Below are 15,048 nucleotides of genomic sequence, written 5' to 3'. Positions count from 1 at the left end.
GATCAGCCCTGGGTGTTCTTTGGAAGGAATGATGCTAAAGCTGAAACTCCAGTACTTTGGCCACCTCATGTGAAGAGGTGACTCACTGGAAAAGACTCTGATGCTGGGAGGGATTGGGGGCAGGAGGAGAAGGGGACGCCAGAGGATGAGATGGCTGAATGGCATCACTGACTCGATGGACATGAGTCTGAGTGAAATCTGGGAGTTGGTGATGGACAGGGAGGCCTGGCATGCTGCGGTTCATGGGGTCGCAAAGAGTCGGACACAACTGAGTGACTAAACTGAACTGAACTGAACTTCTTTATGGTCCAACTGTCACATCCATACATGACTACTGGAAAAACCATAGCTTTGACTAGATGGACCTTTGTTGACAAAAATGATGTCTCTGCTTTTTAATATGCTGTCTAGGTTGGTCATAAGTTTCCTTCCAAGGAGTAAGTGTCTTTTAATTTCATGGTTGCAGTTATACATATATATATATATATATCTCCTCTCTTTTTAAAATTATTTTCCCATATAGGTCATTGCAGAGTGCTGAGTAGAATTCCCTGGGCTGTACAGTAGTTCCTTATTAGTTATCTGTTTTATATATAGTGGTGCTCTATGTCATTCTTCATACTTGTGGAGGCTGAGACGTTCAAGATCAAAGTGCTAGCAGACTCAGGGTCTGGTGAAAGCCTCTTCCTGGTTCGTGGACCACCCTCTCCCTGCGTCCCAGCGTGATAGCAGTGAGAGAGCTGTCTAGTGTCTGCTTTATAAGGGTGCTAACCCCGGTCATCAGAGAAGGAAACAGCAACCCACTCCAGTCTTCTTGCCTGGGGAATCCCATGGACAGAGGAGTCTGGTAGGTTACAGTCCATGGAATCGCAAAAAGTCGGACATGACTGAGCGATTAACACACACACACACACACACACGACCCCATTCATAATGGCTTCACCTAATCGCCCACACAGAACACTCCCACCTCCTAATACCATCACATTGGGGGTGAGATTTCAACATATTAATTTTGGTGGGAACCCAGACTTTCAATCTATAGCTTTTTGCCCCTGGCCTCTGAAAATTTGTGTCCTTCCTACCCACAAAATACATTCATTCCATCCCAGTTCAGTTCAGTTCATTTGCTCAGTCATGTCCAACTCTTTGCAACCCCATGTCGCAGCACGCCAGGCCTCCCTGTCCATCATCAACTCCTGGAGTTCACTCAGACTCACATCCATCGAGTTGGTGATGCCATCCAGCCATCTCATCCTCTGTCGTCCCTTCTCCTCCTGCCCCCAATCCCTCCCAGCATCAGAATCTTTTCCAATGAGTCAACTCTTCACATGAGGTGGCCAAAGTACTGGAGTTTCAGCTTTAGCATCAGTCCTTCCAAAGAACACCCAGAACTGATCTCCTTTAGAATGGACTGGTTGGATCTCCTTGCAGCCCAAGGGACTCTCTAGAGTCTTCTCCAACACCACAGTTCAAAAGCATCAATTCTTCGGCGCTTAGCTTTCTTCACAGTCCAACTCTCCCATCCCAGTAGTCCTCAAAGTCTTCGCACAATCCAGCACCCACTGTAATTCTTTTTTTAAAGTATTTATTTGTTTATTTGGCTGCTCCGGGTCTTCCTTGGGGCATATGGGATCTAGTTCCCTGACGTGGGATCTGGTTCCCTGACCAGGGATTGAATTCAGGTCCCCTGCTTTGGTAGTACAGTCTTAGCCCCAAGACCGCCAGGGAAGGGCTCCAGCATGCACTTTAAAATCTAGGTCCAAAGTCTTTTAAAATAGCATCTAAACCAGAGCGAGATGAGACTGAAGGTATAGTTCCTCCTGAGGCCACTTCATCTCCAGCTGTGAACCTGTGAAAGCAAACAATTTACGTGGTAGAGTCTCATCAGACACCGAGTCTGCCCACACCTTGGTCTTAAACTCCCCAGCCTCAGGAACTGTGAAAAAAGAATTCCTGTTGTTTTTGCTGTCATTCTGTTAGAGCAGCCTGAGCTGCTAAGATGATGTTACCCTGTGGAAAGTCTCCTTCCCACTCTGGGGCCCCTCCATCCAGTCTCCCCCTCCCCCCTCACCACCGCTGTCCTTACTTTCATATGCGTCCTTCCAGGGTTCTTTGTGCATTTGCAACAAAGATTCTTCCACTCCTCCCAGCTTCACACAAAGGGTGACGTATCAGCCACATTGTTCTGCACGCTGTATTTTCAATGCACAATATAGTGTGTAGATCTTCCCATGTCCATAGAAAGAGAACTTCCGCATTCGTGCTTAGCTTTGCATAATCATCCCTTGTATAAAGGGGCTATAATTTGTATTCAGCAGTCTCCATGTGATGGGCGTATGGATTGTTTCCAACCTTTTGCTTTAACAAATAATGCCATAATGAATAACCTCTCATGCCTGTGAGTATCTCCATAGAATAGTTTTCTAGAAGTGGAATCTTTTTTGTCAGACGGTATTTGCATGTGTAAGTTGATAGTCCTTGACTTTTGTGGGCGTGTCTTTCTTCTTGTGAGTCTTCTAAAGACAGCCCATAGGAAGAAACTGAACAATTTCCCAGTCAGTAAATACAAATGCGGGGTTTCCCAGGTGGCTTAGTGGTAAAGATTCCACTTGCTAGTGCAGGAGATGTGGGTTTGATTCCTGGTCCAGGAAGATCCCCTGGAGAAGGAAATGGCAACCCACTCCAGTGTTCTTGCCTGGAGAATCCCATGGACAGAGGAGCCTGGCAGGCCACAGTCCACGGGGTCTCAAAGAGTCCGACACGACTGAGCGACTGAACAACAACAGATACAAATGGGTCCCTTCCTTCATAATTGAAGCTTTTTCTAAATGTTCTAGGGGGCTCCCTGGATTCCTTTATTTACCAAATATTTATTAGTTTACCCTCCTCTCCTCCTTCCTCCTCGCCTTCCTCCCTTTTGTCTTTTATTTAACAAATATCTGAGAGTCAATTGTAAGCCAAACTAGGTGCTAGAGGAAGAATGGTGAGTGACACAGACACAATCTTTACTCCTCTGAAGTCCCCATTCTAGTGGGACTGGGAAGAAATAAAACAGGGAAACCTAACAGCCTGCAGAAGAACTGAATAAAAAACACGGTTCTTCTTTGAAGGAGTTAGCAACCAGTCAAGAAGAAATAGGTACACGTCACTGAGCTCTAGAGTAAAAACCGATGGGCACCGTTGATACAAGCCGTGGGAAGCAGGGTGGGAAAGGCACAGGGGGCAAGACAAGGACTTCAGCGCCTGATGGGCCCCGGTTCTGATCCTTGGCTGATGTCCTCCTTCGCAGGGGATTTTGGACCTTGACCGCTAGACTCCCCTGAGCCCTGTTTCTTTATCTGCACAACCATGAAGCCAATATGCAGGGATTTTGTAAAGATGGGTGATAATGTTTGTGTGTGCATATGAAGGTCCCGGGCACAGGACCAAGGTGCTCAGTACCTGGCTCCCATCATTTTTGAGTATGCTACTTGTCAGGGCAAGGAAGGGGGCCTATGTCTGTCTGTCTGTCTGGGACAGTCAGAGGAGCCTTTCTGGGGCAGGGCCCTCGGTAGTAGAGCAAAGACATGAAGAAATGGAAGAGAAAGTTTTTAGCATTTTATTATTTCTTTGACTTCTTAGTTTATACTGGGATATAGAAAGTGAAAGTGAAAGTCGCTCAGTCCTGTCCAATTCTTTGCGACCCCATGGACTATCCATGGAGTTCTCCAGGCCAGAATGCTGGAGTAGGTGGCCTTTCCCTTCTTCAGGGGATGTTCCCAACCCAGGGATCGAACCTAGGTCTCCCGAATTGCAGGCGGACTCTTTACCAGGTGAGCCACAAGGGAAACCCGTACCGGGAAATAGCAGATGAACAATGCTGTGATAGTTGCTGGTGAACAGCAAAGGGACTCAGCCATACATGTACATGTATCCATTCTCCCCTCCTATCCAGGCTGCCACATAACATTGAACAGAGCTTCATGTGCTGTCCCTTTTAAATACAGCAGTGTGTGCATGTCCATCCCAGACTCCCTAACTAGCCCTTCCCTCCATCCCTCCCCGCTGGCGACCATAAAGGAGAACATTTTTTAGTTGGCAGGCACAGCGGAGTTTCAGAAGAGAGACAGGAGGGCTATAGGAGGCCTGTAAAGAAGTTTAATCTGGGTTGAGTTGCCCGAGTGGTGGAGAGGAGGAGGGAGCAGGCGGTTGGGGGAAGACAGTGACCTGGTCTGGGGAGGCCCTGACCATTGTGGCGGGGACCGCTGACTCTCCTCGGCAGGCTGGGGGCACAGCTGGTCCTTGAAGGTCATTGGGCGGGTGGCTAAGATCATGGGAGGTCACGTGGTTGGGATGATGCTTTAGCAAAGCCAGTCTAGCCAGAGTCGAGATGACCTCACCACCCCATTAGGGGACCACTGCTTCCAGCAGTGACCCCAGGAGGACTCTGGACCAGGGCAATGCCATTGGATGTGAGGACAAATGAGACTTCAGGGGTGACTCTAGGGCTGTTGAGGGCACGATGGGGAAATGAATGGAAATATGGGAATCCCAAGAAACATCCTGCGGACTTGGTGGAAAGCAGGACAGACTGCAGGGGGCAAAGTTTGGGGTGGGGAAACCACTTGGGAGGATGCAGTGTTTTTCCAGGCTTCAGGACTAGAGGGTAGAGATCCCGCATGAGGGTCCAGAGGTGCCCACCTGCCGCCCCTGTAGGCACCACGGCTCCCCCAAGAAAGCCCAGGCTTGTGTCGAAGGGCATGCATCTGGGCACTGTCCTGACAGGTGGTCCATAGACCTCCCCCGAGAGTCAGTGCCTGTATCCTCCATGCCATGTCCATCCCTGGAGACTCCAAGGGCCACGCGGGCTTGGGCTGTCATGCGAAGTGAGGACCTGTAAGCTCTGCCTTCCCTGCAGGGGACGATTCTTTGGGGGAGAAGCTGTGAGTGGGCCCAGGGCAAGTCGTGACTGCTGAGTTTAGCTGGTGCTAGGCAGGCTTCTGCACTGGCCACATGACAGAGACATCCTGGGCGGGAGAGGGGAGTGGAGCCACAGTCAGAATCGGCACCAGTCATCCAGCCTGGCTTAGAAACAGCCTTGGCTGCGGGAGTGTTGTCAACGTGCTTTCACATGAACATGAAATTCAGAAACTTCCGGTCCTGCGTCTCCCAGAAGACACTGCCGCCTCTTTCCGATCCCTGTAATCTCTCCTTCCCTGAGGCCTCATTGGACTCCTGCTGCTCAGTTTGCAAAATCATAGACAGTCTGAACCATGGGATTCATTTTTGTTTTAATCACATAATTTTTAAATTGTTTTGGAACTGTCATGTTAGTAAGGGAAAACGGGAAATCTGTGTTTTTTCTTGCAGTTTGGTTACGACTCATTCGCTCACTCATTCACTTGTTCAGCCGGGAGATAGTTGCTGGTCTCCTGTGTGAGAGCTTGTGCCAGGAGTGGTGTGGAATCATCCATACTCTATTGGCTTTGTCTAGAAGGGATTTTAAAACAGGGTTTCATACCCTCTGAGGAGGGACCGGGCTGCTCAGAAATGATACACAAGCACGTGGGTGTAGAGGAGAAATATGTGTATTGATACTGGGAGGAAATCCCTCATTTTTCATGAGCTTCTCATACAGGCCAGTAGATTGTTCTGAACCCTGATAGGAAGACTGGCTTTTGGCTAAACTCTGCTTCAGTTTCTTTCTCACCTGGTGGCCTGAGACGGCTTGTTTCACAGGGGTGTTGGGCGGTGACAGTTGAAATCTTAGGAGATTTTTAGTCATGCAGATGCCAAGGCATATCGTTCAATAAGGAAACAGACCGACACCCGTGAGGACCGAGGAGAAAATCCCCAAGAGTCATTCAGATCATTCTGATCTCTCGGCTCTTGGCTCAGAGCTCAGAAGCACGTGGGTCATTCTGAGCAGTTCAGCAGTTCAACAATCCAGAGTACAAGCCAGGAAACCTGGGCTGAGGTTCTGGCAAAGCTGTTAATGCTACAGAAGTCGTTTAACCTCTGGGGCTGCAGTTCTCCTCTTTTGTGAAACAAAAGAGCCGGAAGAGATGCTGACCAAGGTGATATAAACAGCTCCCGGGCTCTGAGAGTGCGCCAGGCTCACCTAACATCACGTCCTACAAAGTGAGCATTGCACGTCTTCCCTCCTTGAGGCCTGGGTCACCGACAGCCTCAGAGATGGCAGCTCCGGCTCACACAGCTGGGAGGCCCCCGCTCTGAGTCCTGACCTGGGTCCAAGGACCCCGGCATGTGTTAAACCACCGCCCCATCGGTCCTTGAGTCTGTTCTCTGTCTAGACCCGATGGCTATTATTATATGGATAATAATATTTGGATCCATCAGTATTTGGATCAATCACAACCCTTATCTGAAACACTTTTAAAAATGCTCTTTGCTTTCTTTTTGCTGCTTTCAGGGGCCGGAACACCCAAATCCTGGGAAAAGCTTCAGCGCCCGTGGCTTCCCTCGACATTGTTACCTCCCGGACAGCGAGAAAGGGAGAAAGGTGAGGGCAGGTGTCGGCGTCCCGGCCCCAGCTCTGCTCCCAGTGGTGCTGAGCAGAACTGGGTCTCTTAGCTCTAGATGCCTGTGTAATCAAGTCACCATAGAGAGACTTCCCTGATGGTCCAGTGTCAAAACTCTGCCTTCCCATGCAAGGGTGCAGGTTCGATTCCTGGTTGGGGAACTAAGATCCCTGACGCCTTGCAGCCAAGTCACCAAAATGAAAACAGAAGCAATATTGTAACAGATTCAATAAAGACTTTACAAATGGTCTGGGTCCAAAAAAAAAAAAATGTCCCAAGTCATAGTGGAGTTAGCTAAAGGAGCGAAGAGATATGACTACAATTTTGCTTTTGTAGCATGGTGGGGGCTGGACTTTTGGCTTTTTTCTCTCCTGGATTTTACAGGCAATAATTCATCTATTTTAGGTTCTTCCTCTAGAGCTTTGCTGCTTACTGGCAGGTCCTGGGAAGAGCAGCAGTAGCAACATCTGGGAGCTCGATGTAAATACAGGTCCTTAGAACTACTTCATTTAACCAGATCTCAGGGGGCCTGACAGCACCTGAGCGCTTGTGAAGCACCACTCTGAGCAGGGATCTTAATCTGTGGCATTTTACTGTTCTCTGTAATGAAGATTTTTGTTGTTATTTAGTTGCTAAGTCATGGCTGACTCTTTGTGACCCCATGGACTGTAGCCCACTAACCTTCCCTGTCCATGGGATTTCCCAGGCAAGAATACTGGAGTGGGTTGCCATTTCCTTCTCCAGGGGATCTTCTCGACCCGGGGATCAAACCCAAGTTGCTGGCATTGGCAGGCAGATTGTTTACCACTGAGCCACCAGGGACTCAGTCAATGAATACTTTGACTTTCCCCAAAAGAACAGAGGGAAAAATCGCTGGGTTTCTGGATTCCTAGTGATTCTGGGGGAGGCTTCAGTGGTCTCATGAACTCGAAAGTTAGAATTACAACTTCATGTTCATTTTTTCTGTGGATAAGCCCAGAAAAATCACTGGGTTTTTTAAAACCTTTCCTGATCTCAAAAGCGAAAAGTACTGTTGATTTATTGGCCAAGAGGTGCGTCTTGCTTAGCTCTCTCTAGGTCATGGCACGTAACAACAGCCTCTAAATCTCGGTGGCTTCCTCCAGCCCGCGTTTATTTCTCATACAGTTTGCGTTTTACTGACTATGACTCAGTGGCTGCTGTGGGTCAGCTTTCAAGGATCCGGTTCTAAAATTCAGGGAGAAAGAGATTTGCTTCCCTGGTCCATTCCCTCCCCATGGAATGGGGCAGAGGACCAAGAGAGAATGCAAGTGGATTCTACAATCCCATCAAAGCTTCCCCCTGAAGCTTGTCACTTCTGCTCATGCTGTTCAGTTGCTAAGCTGTGTCCGACTCTTTTGTGACCCCATGGACTATAGCCCGCCAGCCTCCTCTGTCCATGGGATTTCCCAGGCAACAATACTGGAGTGGGTTGCCATTTCCTCCTCCAGGGGATCTTCCCAACCCACATCTTATGCATTGGGAAGCAGATTCTTTACCATCTGCACCACCAGGGAAGCCCGTGCCTTTCATAGGCTCCTGCAAGTCACAAGCAAGCCAGACCAGGAGGCTCCTCGGCAAAGAGCGTGCCTACAGTCTCTCACAGCAGGAGAAGCAGAGAGTCTGGGACAACAAGAGAGTCCACCACATCATCCTGAAGGGGTGCCCAGTGCAGTGTCCCCAGATGAGTCGTCAGGGCCAGTCCTGGAACCCATTTGCTCAGAACCAACAAGTCTCTACACCCGAGACCTGCAGCCCCAACTGCTGGCTAAATGACCCCACCATCAAGTCCTGTGGTTAAAACGTGAATCCTCTTGCCAAGAGCTGTTTCTCCGCCAGGTCTCCTTCTTTTTGTTAATGACATACACTAAGTCCCCTACATGCGAACCTTCAAGTTGTGAACTTTCGAAGATGCGAGCGTGTGTTCCACCAGCATCAGGCGTGAGTGACATTGCAGCTCACCCCCCGTCTCCTGCTGCTGATGGTCCCTCAGCTCCACCACCTCCCACGTCCTCTCCCTGCTCTAATCAGGGACTCTTTTCGCCTGTCCACTCGATGCCGGCCCCCATGTGCCAGCTGTCGTACTATGATTTCAAGGTGCTGTTCAGTTCAGTTCAGTTCAGTTGCTCCGACTCTTTGCCACCCCTTGGCTGCAGCACTCCAGGCCTCCCTGTCCATCACCAATGCCCAGAGTTCACTCAAACTCATGTCCATTGATTCAGTGATGCCATCCAGCCATCTCGTCCTCTCTGTCATCCCCTTCTCCTTCTGCCCTCAGTCTTTCGCAGCATCAGGGTCTTTTCCAATGAGTCAGCTCTTCGCATCAGGTAGCTGGAGTATTGGAGTTTCAGCTTCAACATCAGTCCTTCCAATGAACATTCAGGACTGATTTCCTTTAGGATGGACTGGTTGGATCTCCTTGCAGTCCAAGGGACTCTCAAGAGTCTTCTCCAACACCGCAGTTCAAAAGCATCAATTCTTTGGCATTCATCTTTCTTTATAGTCCAACTCTCACATCCGAGGTACTGTACTGTAAGATTAAAAATGTTTTCCTTATTTTCTGTTTGTTTTTTTATGTAATATTTGTGTGAAAATATTATAAGCTACTATTATGGTATAGTACTGTATTGCTGTCTGTGTAGTTGGGTTGGACTTATGAATGCACTGGACTTAACAGATGTGCTATCATTACTCATATCTCGGGGACTTACCATGCTCTGTATCCCTGGAACCATGCTGGGCGCATGAACATGGCCCTGAGACACACACTCCTCCCTGCACTGCCCTCCGAACCACTTGAATCTTTTCCTAATCCTCCAAACTAGTTATCTGTCACCAGAATAGTGATCCTAAAACACAGTTTCCCACATCAGTCTCCTTTGTTTAACAGAAATAAAGTGAGAGAAGACAACGCAAAACTGTTAGGATGGTTTTCTCAGTTCAGTAGACAAGACCTCCCACAGTTTGGCTCTGAATTGTCCCTTCCCACCCGGTCCTCGCCTTTATCCCCCATGCTTGCTGTTCTCAGACCCTCACCCTGGGTTCCTTTGCAGAGCAAGGTGATAGAGCGTAAGCTTTGAAGCCAGACCAGCCTGGCTTCAAATCCTAGTCCTGCCGTTTACCACATGTGGGAAATGGACATGAAGTTGATTTAAGTCTCGGTCTCCTAATCCCTGAAAGCGTGTGATCATTTCCAGCTCTGTGGACAGGATGTTGTAAGAGTTAAATGAAGAATTCTTTCTTGTGAAGAGAGTCTGCCTGCAATGCGGGAGACCCGGGTTCAATCCCTGGGTCAGGAGGATCCCCTGGAGGAGGAAACGGCAACCCACTCCAATATTCTTGCCTGGAGAATCCCATGGACAGAGAAGCTTGGGCTACAGTCCAAGGAGTTGCTGAGTAACATACAGCTGAGCGACTAGCACACACAGCATTGATGAAAGGCTTCCTTGGTGGCTCAGTGGTAAAGAATCCACCGGCCAAGGCAGGAGATGTGGGTTTGATCCCTGGGTTGGGACGATTCCCTGGAAAAGGAAATGGCAATCTACTCCAGTGTTCTTGCTTGGGAAATTCCATGGACAGAGGAGCCAGGTGGGCTGCAGTCCATGGGGTCACCAAAGAGTCGGATACAAGTTAACAGCTAAGCAACAATAACAATAAGCATTTTGTGAAATGCCCAGTTTGGTGGCAGCAGTGATCTATGCCTTGGATGATATGTCTTCCCTGCACCTGTACATTCTTCTCTATTAATACACCTCAAATCCTCCCCGCTCTCTGAGACTCAGCTCACAAGCATCCCCTCCATGAAATCTATCCTGACGCCCACTTGTGGGTCAGCAGAGTCATGCCTGAGACCAGAATGTAAAGGCAGGCAGGTCTGAAGTCAGGGCCCGCTCTGGCACTTTTGAGCTGCATGACCCAGACACGTCTGTTATCCTCCGAACCTGTTTCCTCTTCCGCAGAGAAGGGATAATGAGTATCCTGTCATAGCCAACTGTTAGGACCATGAGATGAACCAGAGCCTGGCACTTAGTAAGTAAGCAGTCAGGAAATGGTGGCTCTTAGTTTCAGCATCTTCCAGGCTTTTATTTATTTATTTTTTTTACTGTTCTGGGTCTTCATGCTGGCTCTTCACCACACAGACTTTTCTCTAGCTGCAGGGCCTTCTCTTACTGCAAAGCATGGGCTCTGGGGTGCAGGAGCTTCAGTTGTCCGGGCACAAGGTCTCAGTAGTTTCAGCTCCTAACGGTCATGGCTCATGAGCTCCGAGGCATGTGAGGTCTTCCCAGCTCCAGAATCAAACCCACATCACCTGCACCGGCAGGCAGATTCTTTCCCACGGAGCCACTGGGAAGCCCCTGCCGATCTGATCACTAAGATTCCTCACCTCCAGTTCACACCATGTTTACAGGCTTTCGGTTTTGAACCCAGTGCATTTTTATCAGGTGCCTTCTTCACACTGGGCAGGGCGTCAGGCGTTTGTCTCCCTCAACCAAGATTGTTTTTCAGTGTAGCTGAATTGAAACATGCTGCACGTCCTCACACCTCTCTGAGCCTCACCCATGACTCAGAGGTAATGACAGCACCTGCCAGACCTGGTGCTAGATTTCCCATCTGAGCCTCACAGCCAAGGGTGGTTGTGAGGATCGGATGAAAAAATAACTATGAAATGGCCTGGAAGAGGTCGAACACTTCTACCATGTCCCTGGAGAAGCACTGCACAGCATTAGCTGTGAGTCAGTTAATGCCACACTCTTGTGCTGGTGGCGGTGGGCACGGCTCAGAAGATCTCAGACTGCTCCTAAGAGCCTCGAATTCCTAGATCCCAGCTTTTAAAATGCTGCTATGATGCCAGTTTCCCAGGTGGTGCTTGCAGTAAAGAACCGACCTGCTAGTGCAGGAGATGTAAGAGATGTGAGTTCCATCCCTGGATAGGGAAGATCCCCCAGAGCAGGAAACGGCAACCCACTCCAGTATTCTTGCCTGGAGAATCCCATGGACAGAGGAGTCTTGTGGCCTACGGTCCATGGGATCACAGAGAGCTGGACATGACTGAAGTGACTTAGCGTGCGTGATGCTGGGCCCTAACATTAGTTGAGTGTTATGCCAGGCACTGCTGTGAAAGCACTCTGCATGTAGGGCCCCCTAAGACGCTCACAACCTTTGGAGGTAAGCAGTACCACTGAAAGCTCAGAGAGGTCATGTAACTTGTCCAAGGCCAGCCTGTTGGTCCGTGACAGAGTCAAGACTGAACCAGGTCCTTGAGTCCACTTCCAACTCCTGTCCATTCCCTGTGCTTCTTGGGGCACTGTCATGTGGGCAGGGCTGGGACCCCTGGGCGGGGAAAGCGTCCTCCCTGCAGATGATCTTTGACCAGCACAGCCTGTCTGGCGCTGATCTCCCCCGTTTTCTCTCAGGTCCTGAAGCTGCTTCTCGTGGCCTGGGACCGCCGCCTCATCTTTGCCATCGGGACATCCAGCACCACGGGTGAGTCAGACACCGTCATCTGGAATGAAGTCCATCACAAGACAGAGTTCGGCTCTAACCTCACCGGCCACGGCTACCCAGACGCCAACTACCTGGACAACGTGCTGGCCGAGCTGGCCGCCCAGGGCATTTCCGAGGACAGCGCTGCCCAGGAGAAGGACTGAGCGGGGGCGTGGGGCCTCGGGGGGGCAGGGGTGTGGGAGCCACAGGGCAGGAAGTAGGGAGAGTCAGGGTGGAAGTTGGTGCCGTGCCCTCCTGAGCCCCTTGTGCAGTCTCCATCTCCCATCCTTCCGGCCACAGCAGGGAGCCAGAGTGAATAAGGGGGTGTCATTCACAAACCTCATCCAACACACAGGGGCTGTGGGACAGGGTGAGGGCCGCCCTCCATCTGTTCCTGTGGAGTTTCGGTGCTGGGTAGGCAGGGACTCCTCCCCTCACCGCCCCCTACCCCCCAGCAGGGGGCACGGTCAGCACACTTAGGGTACGGGCACCTCTTACCCTGGCCTTGTGAAGCCAGAGGCGCCTGCCTTGGCTGGCTTCTCGCTGCTTCCACTCTGCTTGGAGAGCGGAGTTTCTACTTTTCTCTCATCCCCTGGAGGTGAGGAGCTCTCACTGTGCAAGACTGAGGGGCAGAGGGGTGAACCGCTAAACCACTGCGACATCGGCAACCGATGCCTCGATGTACATCGAGGAAGTGCTTCTCACCAAGAGGGTCTGAGCAGTGAGGGCTTCCAGGAGCATCTCAGCTCCCATCGTGGTCCTGGCTGCTCCCGCCTCCCACTCACCCCTCTCCCCTGTCCAAAGAGGCATCCGATTCTCTTATGCAGACGGAGGGACTCTGGGATTCCTCTCTGGGGCGCTATGTCTCCCGCCCCTCTCTGATCAGACCAGAGCCTGCGTCCCACTTAGCATCTGAATTAGTCCTCAGGGAGAGGAGCCCAACTCTTCCAACTCATCCCAGACCAGCTCAAAGATTCCTTGTGATTCATCCAGTCACTGTGAGTGGAGCCCAGGCTGGGCTCCGTGCCATCTGTGGATGTGTGTGTGTGTGTGTGCATGCGTGTGTGCACAGCGCTGGGCCAGGCTCTGCCGCTGGGCCAGGTTGGTGGAGGGTCCCATCGTGATCTCACACTCTGGTTCTGCAAGCTGTCGGACCCCAGTCTGATGGGACTGAAACAGCCAGGCAGCGGTTCGTCAATGTGCCTCACTGTCTGACATCTGTCCCATAGTCAACATGAACCCAGACGGAGACAGAGCTGCGCTTGGGGCGGGGGGAGGTGTAGGGTGTGGGGTGGATGGGCCCCTTTGTATATCTCTCTCAAGGTGGGATCTGAGCTGGTCCACGAGGACCTCAGCAGGTCTCCATGCACGTTGTCCAATGAGCCTGGAGGGGGTGCGGGGACCCTCATCTCCCTCTGCAATAACAGGCTGGCCCAGTGCATGAGGGAGCCTCCAGCCCTTTCCCAGCAGGGGTGGGACCACCTTGGGGTCCAGTCCAACCTGTGTCAGGGTTGTGACCCAACACCCTGCTGTCCCCTCCCCCACATTCCCCTCGGCTCCCATGAAGTTGGGGGTCAGGGAGGAGAGACGGGATGAAGAAGGCAACCCCAATTCTGCCCCCTTTGAAAGTGGATTCTCTGAACTCCGTGTTTGGGGGAAGTCGCTCTGGATCCTGATTCGAATTTATATACCTCGTGTCTGGGGCTCTGACATATATATATATATATCTCTATATATATATCTATATATATAGAGAGAGAAGGTTTTCAATGCTGGAAAAATGGAAATGGAAAAGCCTTCAGACGCGGTACTGAAGTTAGAAGCCACAGCCAAACTTTTCCAAGGGTCGGCTCTGAGTGCCCTGCTCTCAGGCCTGCAGGCATTCTGACGGGGGCGGCCAGTGGGTTCGCTCGGGCGCACTGGTGCTGAGCTCGTCCTCCTCTTCCACGTGGCAGAAGACGTGAAAGTGTTAGTTGCCAAGCTGCCCTGGGGATATTAGTTAGCTCCAGCGAAGGGCGCTCTGGCAGGAGGCCTTCCAGCCTCACCCATCGGTCATTTATCTCACCAGCAGACCAGGAGACTGGCCCCCAGCCCACCACACAACGGGGCAGTTTCCTGCCGCAGCCGGGAAGGAAACATCCGAACTCAACGGGAGAGCCCTCCCTTAGCATTTCATGTCAGCCCATGCCCGTTGCCGGACCACCCTGTGCCAGAGAAGGGCCTCATCCTAAGCCCGACTACGCCCCCACCCTCCTTCGGCATCCTTGTCCGGGATCCTCTGGGCTCCTCACCCACAGGAACGCGGAAACAGACCCAGAGTAGGCGGGTAGACAGAGCGGTGTGGCTAGATGTGGGGAAAGAAGGGAGGCTGGTAACTGGCAGAGGGCCGGGTGGAGAGACTGATTTCCCTGGGTCGGCCAGAAGAAGGTGCGGGTGGAGAAGGAGACGCGCCCAGGGCAGAGAGAAGAGGCTGCAGGGGAAAGGCAGGCAGGCGGTGCCCCTTTGAGAGTCGTCTTCACACCTTCCAGCCTCCCCCTCAGGATGCTGATAGTACTGATGGCCTGTGTCTCTTCCCGAGATGCTTGTAGGGGCTACCTCATCTGCTGCTCTTCTAGTGGGACTTTCTGGGCAGAAGGAACCGTTCATGTCCCTTCTAACACTGTGCCAGGCAAAGGGGATGGGAAGGGCATGCCTCTGCCCTCTCTCTCATGCCAACCTGAAAAGGTACAGCCCTGGGTTGGGCGAGAACCCCCGCCGGCAGAGGTCCTGTGCATCCATCACTCGGACGCAGGAAGTCCTCCGGCCGGAAGCCCTCCCGCCGGAAGCCCTGCTGTGTTCCCTGCCCCGTGCAGGGAATCCCACGCCTGTCCTCTCATCGTCTTAGCACCAGCAGCCTCGTGTCTCCCCTCCTGAGTCTCCGGGGAGGACACGTGGGACTGGAGACAAACCCTGTTAGTGCTCATCCCTTGAAAGGTGGATCGTGTGTGTGTGTGTGTGTGTGTGTGTGTGTGTGTGTGTGTGT

General features: G+C 51.4%; 1 protein-coding gene across 1 annotated transcript in view; it reads left to right on the top strand.

The window, feature by feature from the left end:
• The window catches only part of DTX4 (deltex 4, E3 ubiquitin ligase), a 40,382-nt gene extending 26,256 nt beyond the window's left edge, over positions 1 to 14,126 (top strand). The window contains exons 12-13 of the mRNA XM_010833168.1: positions 6,406 to 6,505; positions 11,957 to 14,126. Coding sequence (XP_010831470.1) covers positions 6,406 to 6,505; positions 11,957 to 12,190 — 334 coding nt within the window. The 3' untranslated portion in view covers positions 12,191 to 14,126. The remainder of the gene's footprint in view (positions 1 to 6,405; positions 6,506 to 11,956) is intronic.
• The last annotated feature ends 922 nt before the right edge of the window (positions 14,127 to 15,048 follow it).

This window comes from Bison bison, unplaced genomic scaffold, assembly GCF_000754665.1.
Source record: "Bison bison bison isolate TAMUID 2011002044 unplaced genomic scaffold, Bison_UMD1.0 scf7180017863016, whole genome shotgun sequence".
Lineage (NCBI taxonomy): Eukaryota > Metazoa > Chordata > Mammalia > Artiodactyla > Bovidae > Bison > Bison bison.
The sequence above is the reverse complement of the archived record's forward strand: the minus strand, read 5'-3'. Positions and strand labels throughout refer to the sequence as shown.